Source organism: Tenrec ecaudatus, chromosome 5 (assembly GCF_050624435.1).
Source record: "Tenrec ecaudatus isolate mTenEca1 chromosome 5, mTenEca1.hap1, whole genome shotgun sequence".
Taxonomy (NCBI): Eukaryota; Metazoa; Chordata; class Mammalia; order Afrosoricida; family Tenrecidae; genus Tenrec; species Tenrec ecaudatus.
The window spans coordinates 173725860-173739993 of NC_134534.1; the positions used below are offsets into that span (position 1 = coordinate 173725860).

At 47.9% G+C, this 14134-nt stretch overlaps 1 protein-coding gene across 1 annotated transcript in view; it reads right to left on the minus strand.

Annotated features, from left to right (window-relative positions):
• CCNY (cyclin Y) overlaps positions 1-7629 on the minus strand; it is a 206122-nt gene extending 198493 nt beyond the window's left edge. The window contains exon 1 of the mRNA XM_075550275.1: positions 7157-7629. Coding sequence (XP_075406390.1) covers positions 7157-7310 — 154 coding nt within the window. The 5' untranslated portion in view covers positions 7311-7629. The remainder of the gene's footprint in view (positions 1-7156) is intronic.
• Between the last annotated feature and the right edge of the window lie 6505 nt (positions 7630-14134).

Sequence of the window (14134 nt, forward strand, 5' to 3'; positions counted from 1 at the left end):
ATAAGCTTTGTAGAGAGGGGTAAGAAATCCACCCTTCCACCAAAGCAAATGATCTCCTCTTCTCTCAACAAGTAGGTGGAGAAATACGGGCAGAATACAGGCAGCGTTTCTAACCACAAAGAACGGCCGGCCAAAACATACGGGCAAGAGCCAGCAGTCCTGGAAGACAAACGTAACTGCGGGCCAGGCCCAGCAGACAGGGCTGTACACTTGGACCAAGCACTCGGCCTACTAAATTCTGCTATGAACTAGCTGAGCAACTTTGAGTGAGTTTTTTTTTCTTTTTTAACTTTTAAGGCTCATTTCTCTCAACTATAAAGAGAAGGGAAAGGCCATGAACATTTTTTTTAAAAAGCAAGAAAGACTAAAATCAGTGGTGGTGGCGAGGCCATCGGGTCACTGTCAACGCTGTGGATAAAAAGTTGTGCAGGCAAACTCTAAACAGCAATTCTCAACGCTGCTACTGTGCGGTCTGCGCACGCTTTCTGTACGCGGGGGATCTTGTGATGCCTTGCAAAGAGGTAGCTAATAACGTCCACACGTATGGCTTTACCCCAAGACTGGAAATATTAAAGTCGGACCGCGCCTCAACCTCAAGAGGGAAAATGCCCCATGAGGTGAAGTGGTAGCTTATCCAAGGAAGCCAGGCTAATGCGACAACAGGGACTCCGATTTTAAATTGCGCTTCTGTCTGCTGACGTCTCTCAGAAAAAGCAGGGATCCCGGTTATCCCCCCAGCACTGCCTTGAGACTCTGCTGGGGTCTTTGTTAGGATGAGCCTTTTGGGCTTCGAGCTCCTCTGACGATGGAGAATTTCAAACACTACACTGCTGGCTATAAAACTGGAACATACTTCACCTTGAATTTAAACTTTTTAAAATCAACATGGGTAACTTATGTTTACAACACCATGTGCCTCCAGTACAGCGGTTCTCAACCTTCCTCATGCCGCCACCCTTTCATGCAGTTCCTCCTGTGGTGGTGACCCACCCCCAACCATCTGTGAAAGGGTTGTTCGACCCGCAAAGGGGTCGCGGCCCACAGGTTGAGAGCCGCTGCTCTAGTACTTTTTGGGTTCATCAAGCATGTTAGTCTCATTTGGTTTCTTACAGTCCCACAAGGCTGAAGTCACTGTGAAGGGGGAGCAGGGAAAGGGACTAACCGTATCTCCTACTGTAAACAGATTTCCATCATCAAGGGTTTCCTTTCGACTTGGGTCTGATGTTTTGTTATGTCTGAAAACCATTCTTGAGCTGTTTCCAGGCCTTTACTCCTGCCTACTATCTCTTGGGTTACAACTCAAAGAAAACCAGTTTCATATTCACTCTCCTTTCATTATGACAAGTCCTGTCCAATCCTTCCCTCCTTGCCAGACACACGTACACAGCACAAAATGATGCTCTGACTCAGATGTCCTTAAGTGGATGGCTTCACACATTCATTAACAAGTATGGTACAGAGCATCCTCAAGGCGGCAGTCTCTAGGCCATACACTTGGGACCTCAGTGGGAAAAGGGGGAAAAAAGGATCTCAGACCTACTAGAATGTACATGCTAGTGGCTAACATCACTTACTGAGTGTGTGTGTGTGTGTGTGTGTGTGTAGATCCTAGGTAGTGCTATCAGTTAGATGTCAAACTCCTAACAACAAGGTCAACAGTTCAAGCCCACCACTCACTCCAAAGGGGAAAGATGAGACTATCTGCTTTCATAACAATTTAGTCTTGGAAACCATATATATATGTGTGTGTGTATTTGTATAAATCCTATACATACACACACACACACACACACACACACATAAGGTTTCTTTGAGTCCGAACCGACTTGACGGCATGGGTTTGGTTTGTTGTACAGTATGTAGTAAGGCTTTAGAATAAAGAAACAATAGTGCAGAGAAAGACCATGGGGTCCTAGCAGGCCTGGGAGAAGGGGAGTCAATAGGGTGATGGGGAAAGAAGCCTGAGGCAGTGAGGAATTAGCTAAAATGACATTCTAAATGGAGGGATACAGCAAAGCCCCTGGGCTGGGAGTGTACCACCGGAAGCCTTTAAGGAACAGAGCAGAAGGAAGAAGGCTGTTGTGGCCTGAGGGAGAGAGAAAGGGAAACATGGGTCTCTAAGTCCACTGTGAGGAAATGGGTTCTGTGCCAATGGATGAGTCCTCACTGCGTTGGTTGAGCAGAGGGGGGAGTTTCAAGGCTCTCCGCCCCAGTTGCTGTGCTGACAACACCCCAGGGTACAGGGTGAAAGGAACCCCAAAAGACTGATGGCGGCCTGGATGGGGATAGCTGTGGGGAGAAGAGGGGAGGCAGGGGGCTGTCTGGAAATAGTCAGAATTTGCATACCCAAGTCTTCTGAAGGAAGGACCAAGCTTGCCGAACAGATTGAACATGGGGTGAGGAAAATCCGAGTTGTCAAAGACGACAGCTGAGCTAGAACGCAGTTGCCATCAATCATGTTGCGACAAAACCATCAACTGGCAGTATGGTAGAGATGTTCCAGATAACTGCATTGTCAGTTCTCACTTTCCCTCCTTTCTCTTCTCTCCAAAATAATCAAACCAGGGCAGTCTAGACTGAGCAACTGTCAGGAGTGCCTCCAGTCAAGAAGTCCTGGAGGCACAGTGGTTACGCATTCGGTCTGGAACCAAAAAGCTGGTAGTCAGAGCCCACGGCTGAGAACGATGAGGCAGTCAGCTGCCCTGAAAAGTACGGCCTTGGAAACCCTCAGGCTAAGTCTCTGTTCTATATGATCCTCTGAGTCACAACTGACTCGGGGCAATGGGCCTTTGGCAGGATGTCTTATATCAATCTTTTTTAAGATGTGAGAGATTAAACAAGGGATGAAAACAGAGATTGGGGGGGGGGCAATAATAGATGCTAAGCCACGGGGAGCTCTCCAAGGAACCAGAAAACAGCTGGAGAGACAAGGATCTTCTCTCCGTAGCAGAGACCGTCCCGCCTTAGAGCCTGCACCTTGGATTTGGACTGTCAGCTCCCTAAAACTGTGACAGACAGATTTCTGCAATCGTGTTGTTGTCGTCATTGCTATGTGATGTGGAGTCGGTTCCAGCGCAGGGATCCTATGAGGTCTATTTTGTGATAATGCTACTGTTGTTGTTGCTGCTGCTGCTCTTGTTGTTGTTAGGTGCTATGGATCGCTTCTGACTCACAGTGACCCTGTGTACAAAAGAATGAAACACCTCCCAGTCCTGGCCATCCTGGCCTCTGTTCCTGTCTTTGAGCCCATTGCTGCAGCCACTGAGTCAGTCCACCTTGTTGAGGGTAATCCTCTTTTCCACTGCCCCTCCACTTGACCAAGCAGGATCTCTTTCTCCAGGACTGGTCTCTCCCAACATGACTGAAATATTTAAGAAACCTTTGCCTCTAAGGCAGGGGTTCTCAGCCTGTGGGTCCCGACCCCTCTAGGGGTTAACTGAGCTTTTCATGGGGGTTGCCCAATTCACCACAGTAGCAAAATTAGAGTGATGAAGTAGCAATGAAAATAATGTTATGGTTGGGGGTCACCACCGCATGAGAAGCTGTATGAAAGGATCACGGTGTTAGGAAGGTTGAGAACCACTGCTCTAAGGAGCCCTCTGGTCATCCTTCTTTCAAGACAGATTTTCTGTGATGACAGCACCCCATAACTCAAGTCACTGAAATTCTACCCAACTTACCCCTTTCTGTGTTGGGAGGAAGAGGGACGCAGACACAAGCTCTAGAACTTAAAGACACACATCTTTTTCTATTTTTCAGCTAACTTTCCATTCTACTTGAACTTCAATGAACTTTTAAATTCTAGTTCTCTGGGATATTTTCATGACACAAGGAAGAGAGAGATGATACTTCGGTACTTCACATCAGCTTTTGCTACGTGCTGAAATCAAGCATTCTCAAGAAGTTTGAAAACGATTATCAATATATTTAAACTCGTTAATCAGAAAAAAAAAAGGATGCATGTATACAAAGAGATGTATGTTTCTATATGTTTATGTGTGCATATGTATGTGGAGTGTATCTGTGTATCTACCTTAAAAATATGTCCAAAATATATAAATAAATAATCTTTAAAAAAATAAAGATATGTATGTCCTCCTAGCCTGTGATACTGAATAAATATCTACCCCAAAAAACTCTAAACAACAGGTAATACCCCAAGATGTGCCCACCCAGCCAGTGGTTCCCAACCCCAGATGCATATTAGAATTACCTGAGGCCAACGCCCAGTTTTGGATTTTTGCTTTAATTAAAACCAATGTTCAGAATCACAGGTTAGGTAAATTCCAGAACTATCATTTACTAAATTTGGGAGACAGAGAAAGCATTTTTAAACATGAAATTGATATCACTGGATTTAGACTAGCATGATCAGATGAATCCAGGAAGAGGGGACCTTACGGCCTAAAGTCAAAGCCATTGTTGCTGTTCGGTACTGTCAAGTTGGTTCCAACTCATAGTGGCCCGTGTTCAAGGGAAGGAAACACTGCCCAGTCCTGTGCCATCCTCACTGCTGTTCTTTGTTTGAACCCATCGATGAAGTCACGGTTTTATCTACGGTCTTCCTCTCTCTCGCTGTCTTGCTAGCCTACTAAACCTGCAGTCTCTCCTCCCAACATGTCCAAAACACGTCGAGTCTCACCATGCTTGCCCCTATGAAGCACTCTGGCTATTCTTCAAAAACCATTCAGCAAAGTAAAATGCACGTCACTTGCCTATGATTTTCACAAACTACCTCTGATCTGTACAGTAACAGTGTGCAGTCTTCCAAATGTTCCCTCGAAAATGCTTCATGACTGAACTTAGGTTTCTTTCTAATCAAAGAATATATAATACTATTCTATTGTCTTCTGTAATATCCTGAAACACCTTAGAGCCCAATACTTACAATCACTTTTTTCCTATTCTCTTAACCAGGGTCAATAATAGTATGCAGCCTGACTTTAAGAAATGTTCATCTTCCTTCATCTGCATTTTTCCTCATTAAAAAAATCTATCTAAAATATAAAGCTTCCACCAGACACCAGTACATCAAATAAAGGAGAAATAATCTCCAAATGTTTTGCCTGTCAGCACTGTACAAGACTGGGTATGTTACAAGGTAGTACTTACATGTGTCTTTATTATATCCTTGTGAGTTGGGCTATCTCACTGCCGTGGAGTCACTGCTGACTCACAGTGGGCCCCTCTGTGGTTTCCAAGACTGTTAACTGCTGACAGGAGAAGAAAACCCAGTCTCTCTCCCGCTGAGCTGCTGCTGGTTTTGAACTGCCCACCATGCGGATCCTATTTGGGCTCTAGCAGTAAGCAAAACAGACAGATACCTTTACTAGCTTTACCAAAATTCACTGCCATCAAGTCTATGCAGACTCATAACAACCTTATAGGGAAGGGCATAAAGCCCCTATGAGTTTCCAAGACAGGAATGCTCTGCAGACATACAAAGCCTTCTCTCTCTCTCCCAAGGATCAAAGGCCAGGCTGATGGTTTCAAACTGTTGACCTTGTGTTAAGCAGCCCAACAGGTAACCACTCTGCCACTAGGGCTCCTATTTTATATCCTTAGATGCTTTCAAATACAAGCGGCCTCTGAAGAGTAGACTAAGATAAAGGAAGTCTAAATTACCAGTAAAAATATTATGAACCTAATTGCCTACTATAAAGTAGGTGCTGTATTTGTCTCTCTACAGATGATGTTCGTGTAGTAAAGGTGTTCTCCTTTATAGATGAAGTTACCACAAAGAAAAAAATGAAGCAGATGAAGCAATGAGAAAATTCCTCCCGTTAGTCGAGTTTAAACTTGGCTTTCCACACTTCGGGGAATGTTCTGTCCTACAGTTGACAAGAATGAGTTACGACATAGACAGTTGTGTCAATTCATTCATACAAAAGTCTCTTTTCCGATTAGTTCAACTAGATCAGATCAACTTGGGAGAAATTTCTGAGTTTAAAAAGACAAGAAAACCAAGCTGTCATAAAAAATAAACTTCTGATTTAATTGTTTAAGTCAAAGATTATGCAAACTCTACTTGAAGATGTTATTAAGCCAAGGCGCTTATTGATAAAATATTTTAAAAGATAGTGTAAGTCAATAAAATAAACACTGCTAGACACAGAGAACAGTCCCTTCCTTTCCTTTAAAAACTCTAGTTCAAACCAAAGTCACCCAGGTCTGTCAGAAATTCACTAAGAGTCCCATGCAAACATTCGGGTTTTTTTGAGAATTATTTTAAAAAGCACTGGGTTATTTATTTCACGTGAAACTATATCCGGAACATTCTGATGACATTCTAATTGTTTTAAGAGCATTTTGAAGTCAAGCTATTTGATTAACCACCCTCCCCAACAACAACAACAACAAAAACCTTTTTTTAAAAATCATACTTGGGAAAGGGGGTGGGGTGGGGGTGAGAGCCAAGTAGTTAACTTGTTAAGTTCCAAGAAGCTGACGCACATCAACCCTGCGCTCCACTCTAGACAGAGACCATGATTCCAAAAGGGAGAATCCTTCTCAGCTATCAAGGGCAATCCAATACCCTCACTTTCCAGGGCACCCCACCCACCCTACTGAAGAAGCAGTATAACTTGGCTTTAGGCGACTTTAAGGCAGTCCTCGGAAGCCCAAGCTCTCCAGCCGCGGGGGGGCCCCCAGCCCACACGCTGGCTATAGGTGCTGCCTGCAGGCGGACCGGCTGCTATCACCCACAACCCGCCCGCTCCTCTCGACCTGCAGCGACCCACCAGACAACAGCCGGTACTCCCGGGCCGGGAAAGTTTCCCCGATCGCTGGTGCAACCCAGCCCCGAGCGAGGGGAAGCCCTTCAGATGCTGCACAGCCCAACGGTTGGCGCGGCGGAGACCCCGCGGATTATCCCGGTGGCGGGGACGCGAGTACCCCAGGATGCCCACGGTTACCCAGGGCACCCAGGGGTGGGGCGGGGGCGCGGGGGCGGGCAGGGAAAGCGAAATCGGCACAAACTGCAAGGAGCAGCTGGATAGAAGTTCGAGCCAGGTGGAAACAGCCGGGGGAGGGGTGGTGTCAAGTCTTGGGGGGGTGGCGGTGGAGGAGGGGTGGCGGTGGGGGAGGGGCGCGCATCGCGAGGCTCGCCCCGTTGTCCCCGGGGCGCGAGGGTCCGGAGCCCCGGCGCGCGGCTCACCGTCGATGTTCTCGCGGTCGCTGATGTGCTGCAGGTTGCAGCCCGTGTCCTCGCGGCTCAGGTCCGTGTCGGGCCGGTAGGACTCCAACCGCGAGTGGGCATTCCTCCGGAGCTTGGGGCTGGACGACACGCAGCACGAGGTAGTGTTCCCCATCTTCGGCGGACCCCCGGCTCCTCCTCCTCCTCCTCCTCCGCTCGCTCGGGCCTTCCTCCACTTCCCCGGCCCCGGCGCGCGGGGAGCGGGTGGGGTGCGGGGCGGGGGCGGGGGCGGGGTGGGCGAGGCTCGCCCCCGCCGAGGGGTGGGGAGACGGAAGCCGCAGCCCAGCTGCCCCGGTCAGCAGCTGCAGCGGCGGCAGCGGCGGCGGCGCCTCGCCATGGGCGGAGGCGGAGGCGACGACCGGACGGCCCGGGCTGCTCCCTTCAGCCGCACCCGCGCGCCTGCCGCCCCGCGGGCTCCTCCGCCCGGCGCGCCCCGGGCCGCGGTCCTGCGCGCGAGGAACGCTCGCTCGCGCCCGGCCTGCACGCGCGTCTGCGGCCGCCGGCCTCGGTCAGCCCGCCGCGGCCATGGCCAGCCCGGCGCGCGCGCCGCCCGCTGCCCGGCGCACTTTCCCGGTCGGGGAGCTCGGGTTCCCTGGCGGCGGCGGCGGCCACCCCGAGGCTGCCTGCTGCAAGAGGTTCCGGTTCAAGGGGGTGGTAACGCCGTGGCGGCGCGCGGCGGCCGCAGCGAGGAGGCGGCCGCGCGCCCCGCCGCGCCCCCGTCGGCCCCTGGCGCGGCGCGGCCCCGCGGCCCCGCCACCCGCGAGGGATGCTCCGGGCGCCCCCGCCGCCCCCGGGCCGCCGCGCGCCGCCCAGTCGCCGCCCCTTCCTCCCCCGCGCCGCCGCTGCCCTGGAAGCAGATGGCGCGGCCGCAGACCGGGAGCCGGCGCCGCGTGCGCCGCCCAGAGCCGTTGGGGAGCCCCGCGCCTCGGTCCCCCTCGTTTCCTGAGCTCGGCCGAGTCCGCGTCTACTCGGGTTAGGGTTTGATCGGGCTTAAAGAGGGTGTGGGAGGTGGGAGCGGGGGCCTTTGTGCCTCCAGCGACTGCGGGGTGCGGAGAGGCAGCCCGTCATCCCGGGCCTACTCTCCTCCTGGGACCTGCCGGAGGCGGGACGGGGTGGGGAAACGGGGTCCACGAGCTGGACAGCGGGGGAAGGAGGCTGGGGTCTAACAAAAAGCGAGCAAAGTATCCGGTACAGGCGCACGGATGCAGCCCTGGCTTGCAGTGTAGGAGCTTCTCTGGCTTCCAGGAAAACTGCCCTCCCTTCCTCCTTCCTCTTCCTCTCCATGCATCCTTTTAAGAAACAGGATCTTGATGTCTGTCGGAGTTCTGTTTTCTATTTGGAGCCTTGCTGAGGACTCCGCGGGCCCCAAGGCTATTTTAATGTCAAGTGCTAGTAGCCCAGTGTTTTCCACACCTTGGAAGTTGAATAATGAAAGGTAGAGAGAAACAAGCTAAACACACTCTTCAACCCACCTTTGGGAGGATTAAAAAAAGTTTCCTATTCCTGCAAACAGCTGCAGTCTTGTAAACCCACAAGACTGCCCCATATAAGGTCGATGTGAGTCGGAATTTATTCAAAGGCGTTGAATTTTGAATTTGAACAGGTTTTACCATGCCGGTCTGAAATGAGGTCATTTAACTAGGATACAAGTATGTGAACGTTCCCTGCACAAGGTACACATTCAGTGCTTTGTTACGTGCTTGCAAATCCATTCCAACTCATAGCAACCCAATGTACATCATTGTATAATCTGTTGTAATCCCCATCCCTCCCTAAGCCAGTCACACCTGTCTAGAAAGGCCATCAGTCCTTGCCTGTATTTCAAAGAGCAGAAGATTATAAGGCTGCAGAAGAAACCGTGAATGTTTCATGAGGTGAGATGAATGAAAGAGAGCTCTTGAGAAAGGACCCCTTTGGGAAATGGGAAATGGAATCTAGTTCTGATCCCAAAGTTCATAAGGTGCCCCCTCTCCACCCCAACTCCCTGCCCCAGTGAAAGGATCATGGAACAGAGAAGAAGCAGAGAAAACTGGGGGGAAAGCGTCTCAAATCAGAAGACTAAAAGGTCAAATCACTTGCAGGATTTTTTAGTAGAAAAAAGAGTAGGGATGTTTCATATTCTCTTCTAAGAAAGCTGGGAGCTGACTGCTTAGGACTAGTTCTAGTCTTTAAGAGGAGCAATCGAGTGAGGGACCCCTTATTACTTTGTCTGGCACAGCTTTGCTTAAGGCAGGCAGCTAGTTTGGGGAGACGCCCTCAGCTGGAATAACATGCTGTTGCCCACAGCATATTGGCCTATCACATAGGAGTCTCACTACAGAGCAGCTGCTAGATCCTGTGTGGACCTGGTCTAGGTGAGGGCTGGTTAAGGAGGACTTGTGAGAATCGCGGCCCCAGGCCTTGGCCATAAAAGCTGTAGTCTTAGGAAATGTGAACGTGGATCTTTGAGCAGAATTACTGGGGAGTGATTTTTCTTCAACATTCTCCATAACCACTCTTCAAGATCCTAGGCATTGTAAAGAGGTAAGTGGGCTGGCCAGTACTGCATTCTTTTCCCCATGAGTCGAAGCCAACTTGACTGCACCTTACAACAAACAGGTACCCCTAGAACTGTCACTGGGTGGACCAGCTAAGTTGCTGGTCTTCACATTATTCTAGCAGTAGTAGCTCCTCCCCCTCAATGAAACATGGAGCCATAACATGTAAAAATGTATTCGAGATATTATTTTAGCTTGTTATAAGTTGTTTATAATAAAACCTACTTATAAAAACAAATTATTGGGAATGGAAAATCAAATGCAAACCCTTTGCAGTCAATTTGATTCCAACTCATCGGAATAAACAAAGGAAAGCAAACCACACTGCAATCAAGTCCATGCTGATTCATAGTAACTCTTAGGGTAGAACTGCCCCTGTGAGTTTCCTACACTGTAACTTTATGGGAGTAGAAAGCCCTGTCTTTCTCCCATGGAGCTGGCTGGTGGTTTTGAACTGATGATTTTGAGGACCGCAGCCTAGTGTGAAACCACTAAACCACCAGAGCTCCTATCCGTGAGAATAGGCTGCCTTACTTCAATCACAGCAGGTCACAATTATATACTTATATCAGCCACACTCATCTCGGTCTCAATTATGAATCAATCATTTGCATAAACCCAGAATCACCACCTGGGAACACAGAAAACCACTGGTAGCTAACTTTCCCTGTCAACCACACATACATTTTTTTTAATCATTTTCTTGGAGGCTCACAACTATTATCACAATCCATACATTCATCCATCGTGTCAAGCACATTTGTACATTTGTTGCCATCATTTTCTTTTTGTTTGTTTTAATCATTTTATTAGGGGCTCATACAACTCATCACAATCCATACATCACTTGTGTAAATCACATTTGTATATTCATTGCCCTCCTCATTCTCAAAACATTTGCTCTCCACTTAAACCCTTGGTATCAGCTCCTCATTTTTCCCTCCCTTCCCGATACCCCCTCCCTATGAACCCTTGAGAATTTATAAATATTATTTTGTCATATCTTACACTATCCGACATCTCCCTTCGCCCACTTTTCTGTTGTCCATCCCCCAGGGAGGAGGTCACATGTAGATCCTTGTAATCGATTCCCCCTTTCCAACCCACCCTCCCAGTATTGCCACTCACACCACTGGTCCTGAAGGGTTCATGTGTCCTGGATTCCCTGTGTTTCCAGTTCCTATCTGTACCAGTGTACATCCTCCGGTCCAGCCAGATTTGTAAGGTAGAATTGGGATCATGATGTGGGGCGGGGGGAGGAGGAAGCATTCAGGAACTAGAGGAAAGTTGTATGTTTCATCATTGCTACACTGCACCTTGACTGGCTCATCTCCTCCCCACGACCTTTCCCTAAGGGGATGTCCAATTGCCTACAGATGAGCTTTGGGTCTCCACTCTGCACTCCCCCACTCGTTCACAATGATAGGGTTTTTTGTTCTGATGATACCTGATCCCTTCAGCACCTCCTGATCACACAGGCTGGTGTGCTTCTTCCATGTGAGCTTTGTTGCTTCTGAGCTAGATGGCTGCTTGTTTACCTTCCTGTTGCCATCATTTTCAAAACATTTTCTTTCTACTTGAGCCCTTGGTAACAGCTCATTTTTCCCCTCCCTCCCTCATAAACCTTTGATAATTGTGTTAGTCTGGGTACATTAGAGAAATAAAACCACAGAAACTCTTATATATAAGAGAAAGTGATGTAAAGGTTAAGTGCACATCAAGAAAACATCCCAACCCAGTGCTGCCCAAGCCCACAGGTCCAACATGGGCCCATATGCCCAACACCAATCCACAAAGTCCTCCATCTCACAAAACACACACTATGACACCGACTGCAGGAGGAAAACCGAGTCAGTGAACGTGTAAGCATCTCAGCACTGGCAGGGTCTCCACACGGCTGCTCCAGCACCCAGGGCTGCATCGGAGTAGATCCATGTGGCTTCTCAGGATGTCTCGCAGGAAGTGACCCTTGCCAACTGAAGCAGAGAACTGGCTAAGACAGCTGCACCCTAGTCCAACCATCAGAAAGCAAGAGACCTGAGAACTAGAAAGGCGAGGCTCACCAAGCCATTTTTCTCTGTGTCCTTCAATTAACCCCCCATCTGTTTATCAGCCAGGTTGCCACAATAAACTTTATCTCAATAATTTATAAATTATTATTATATTTTCATGTCTTACACTGAGCCATGTCTCCCTTCACCCACTTTCCGGTTGTCCATCCCACTGGGAAGGCGTTACATGTAAATCATTGTGATCACTTCCCTCTCTCTCCCCGCCCCCCCCCCATGTCCCCCTTCCCTTCCTGGTATCACTACTCTCATTATTGGTCCAGAGAGGTTTGTCTGTCCTGGATTCCCTATGTTTCCTGCTCTTATCTGTACCCGTGGACATGCTCTGGTCTAGCCAGATTTGTAAAGTAGAATTGAGGTCATAATAGTGGGGGGAGGAATCATTAAAGAACTAGAGGAAAGTTGTATGTTTCAACGGTGCTATACTGCACCGTGACTGGCTCATCTCCTTCCCAAGACCCTTCTGTACAGGGATGTCCAATTGTTTACAGATAGGCTTTGGGTCTCCACTCCGTACTTCCCCTCATTCACAATGATAGGATTTTTGTTCTGGGTCTTTGATGCCTGATACCTGATCCCATCGATACCTCATGATCACACAGACTGGTGTGCTTCTTCCATGTGGGTTTTTTGCTTTTCAGCTAAATGGCTGTTTATCTTCAAGCCTTTAAGACCCCAGACACTTTATCTTTTGATAACGGGCACCATGAGCTTTCTTCACATTTGCTTATGCACCCATTTTGTCTTTAGCAATCGTGTCGGGAAGGTGAGCACCACAGAATGCCAGGTTATTAGAACAAAGTGTTCTTGCGTTGAGGCAGTACTTGAGTAGAGGCCCAATGTCTGTCTGCTATCTTAATACTAAACCTATAAACATATATACATAGATCTATTACCCTATCGTTATACATAAATATATTTACATATGCACATGCCTACATTTAGACCTTTATAAATCCCTTTGCCTCCTAGTTCTTTCCTCTATTTCCTTTTACTTTACTCTTGTTCCACTATCATGTTCAACCTTCATTTGGGTTTCAGTAATTCCTCTCGGTTACATTGCCCTTGATCAAGCCCTGCCAGGCCTCCAACTCCCTCCTCGCCATCGTTTTTAGATCCCTTGTTCCCTTGCCCTTGGGTTCACAGAAACATTTCTAAGGCAATATGGAGTAGCCAAAGCCCCACTATCTGTTGTACTGTCAATGTTTGTTACTTTCTTTTTCCAACTTTTGTTGTGAATTAAGTGAAGGTTTATAGAGCAAATCATAGTTTTACATTCAACAGTTCGCACACACCCTTACTGAGCTCATCCAGTGTAATTACCTCAATAGCCCATCACTTAGCCCACATCCTCTGTGGTTTTGTTTGCATCCCTTCTCCTTACATAGCCCTCTGAACCATGTCCTTGGGTAAATGATGTTCATCTGATCTTAGAAGGTGAATTATTCTTACTTTATTTTTTAATAAATCATTTTATTGGGGGTTCTTACAGCTCGCATAACAATCCATACATCAATTGTATCAAGCACGTTTGTACATGTGTTGCCTTCATCATTTCCAAAACATTTTCTTTCTACTTGAGACCTTGGTAATCAGCTCCTCTTTTTACCCCGCCCTCCCTACCCTCTTGAACCCTTCATAATTTGTAAGTTATTTTTAAAGGTGAATTATTCTAATATAGACGTCAGTTGAGTTCCATACCAGCCAGTAAGCCTTTTTCCCCTCATTTCTGAGTGGCCTCCCCTCAAATAATACCTCCCTGTAGTACGTGGTAGTAAACAAACTATACTGAAGACCAGCCATACACTCTCCACTGCCATCGAGTCAGCTGCTACAGTGACTGGGCAGAGTGGAACTGCCCCATGGGATTTCCAAAATGGTACATATGAAGGGAGCAGACAGCCTCATCTCTCCCACCAAGACTAGCCATTAGAAGAAGTTCTCTTGACTGATTCCACCTGACTTTATGATTCCCATTTGGCCATGACCAATGCAAATTCTCTCTTCGAGAAACAGTGACTGGATGTGCACTGAGCCAGGCCCACTGAGGATACAGGAATGGATAAGATACACAGTTCCCACTTTTTTGCAACTCACAATCAGATAAACAGTCAGAAAAGCAGGTTTATAACATGTCTAGAACGATGGGCAGTTAGAAAATGAAGAATGGCAGTTCTGCTGGTTACCTATAAATAACCCCCTTTGTCATCTGTGAACACGCCCAAAATTCCATTCTAAGAACTTTATGAAGTTAAAAGAAAAACAAATGATAACCCTCGATGCTCCGTCAGAATGACAGTTCCCACAAGAAACCAAAGATGGCGAAGTAACTG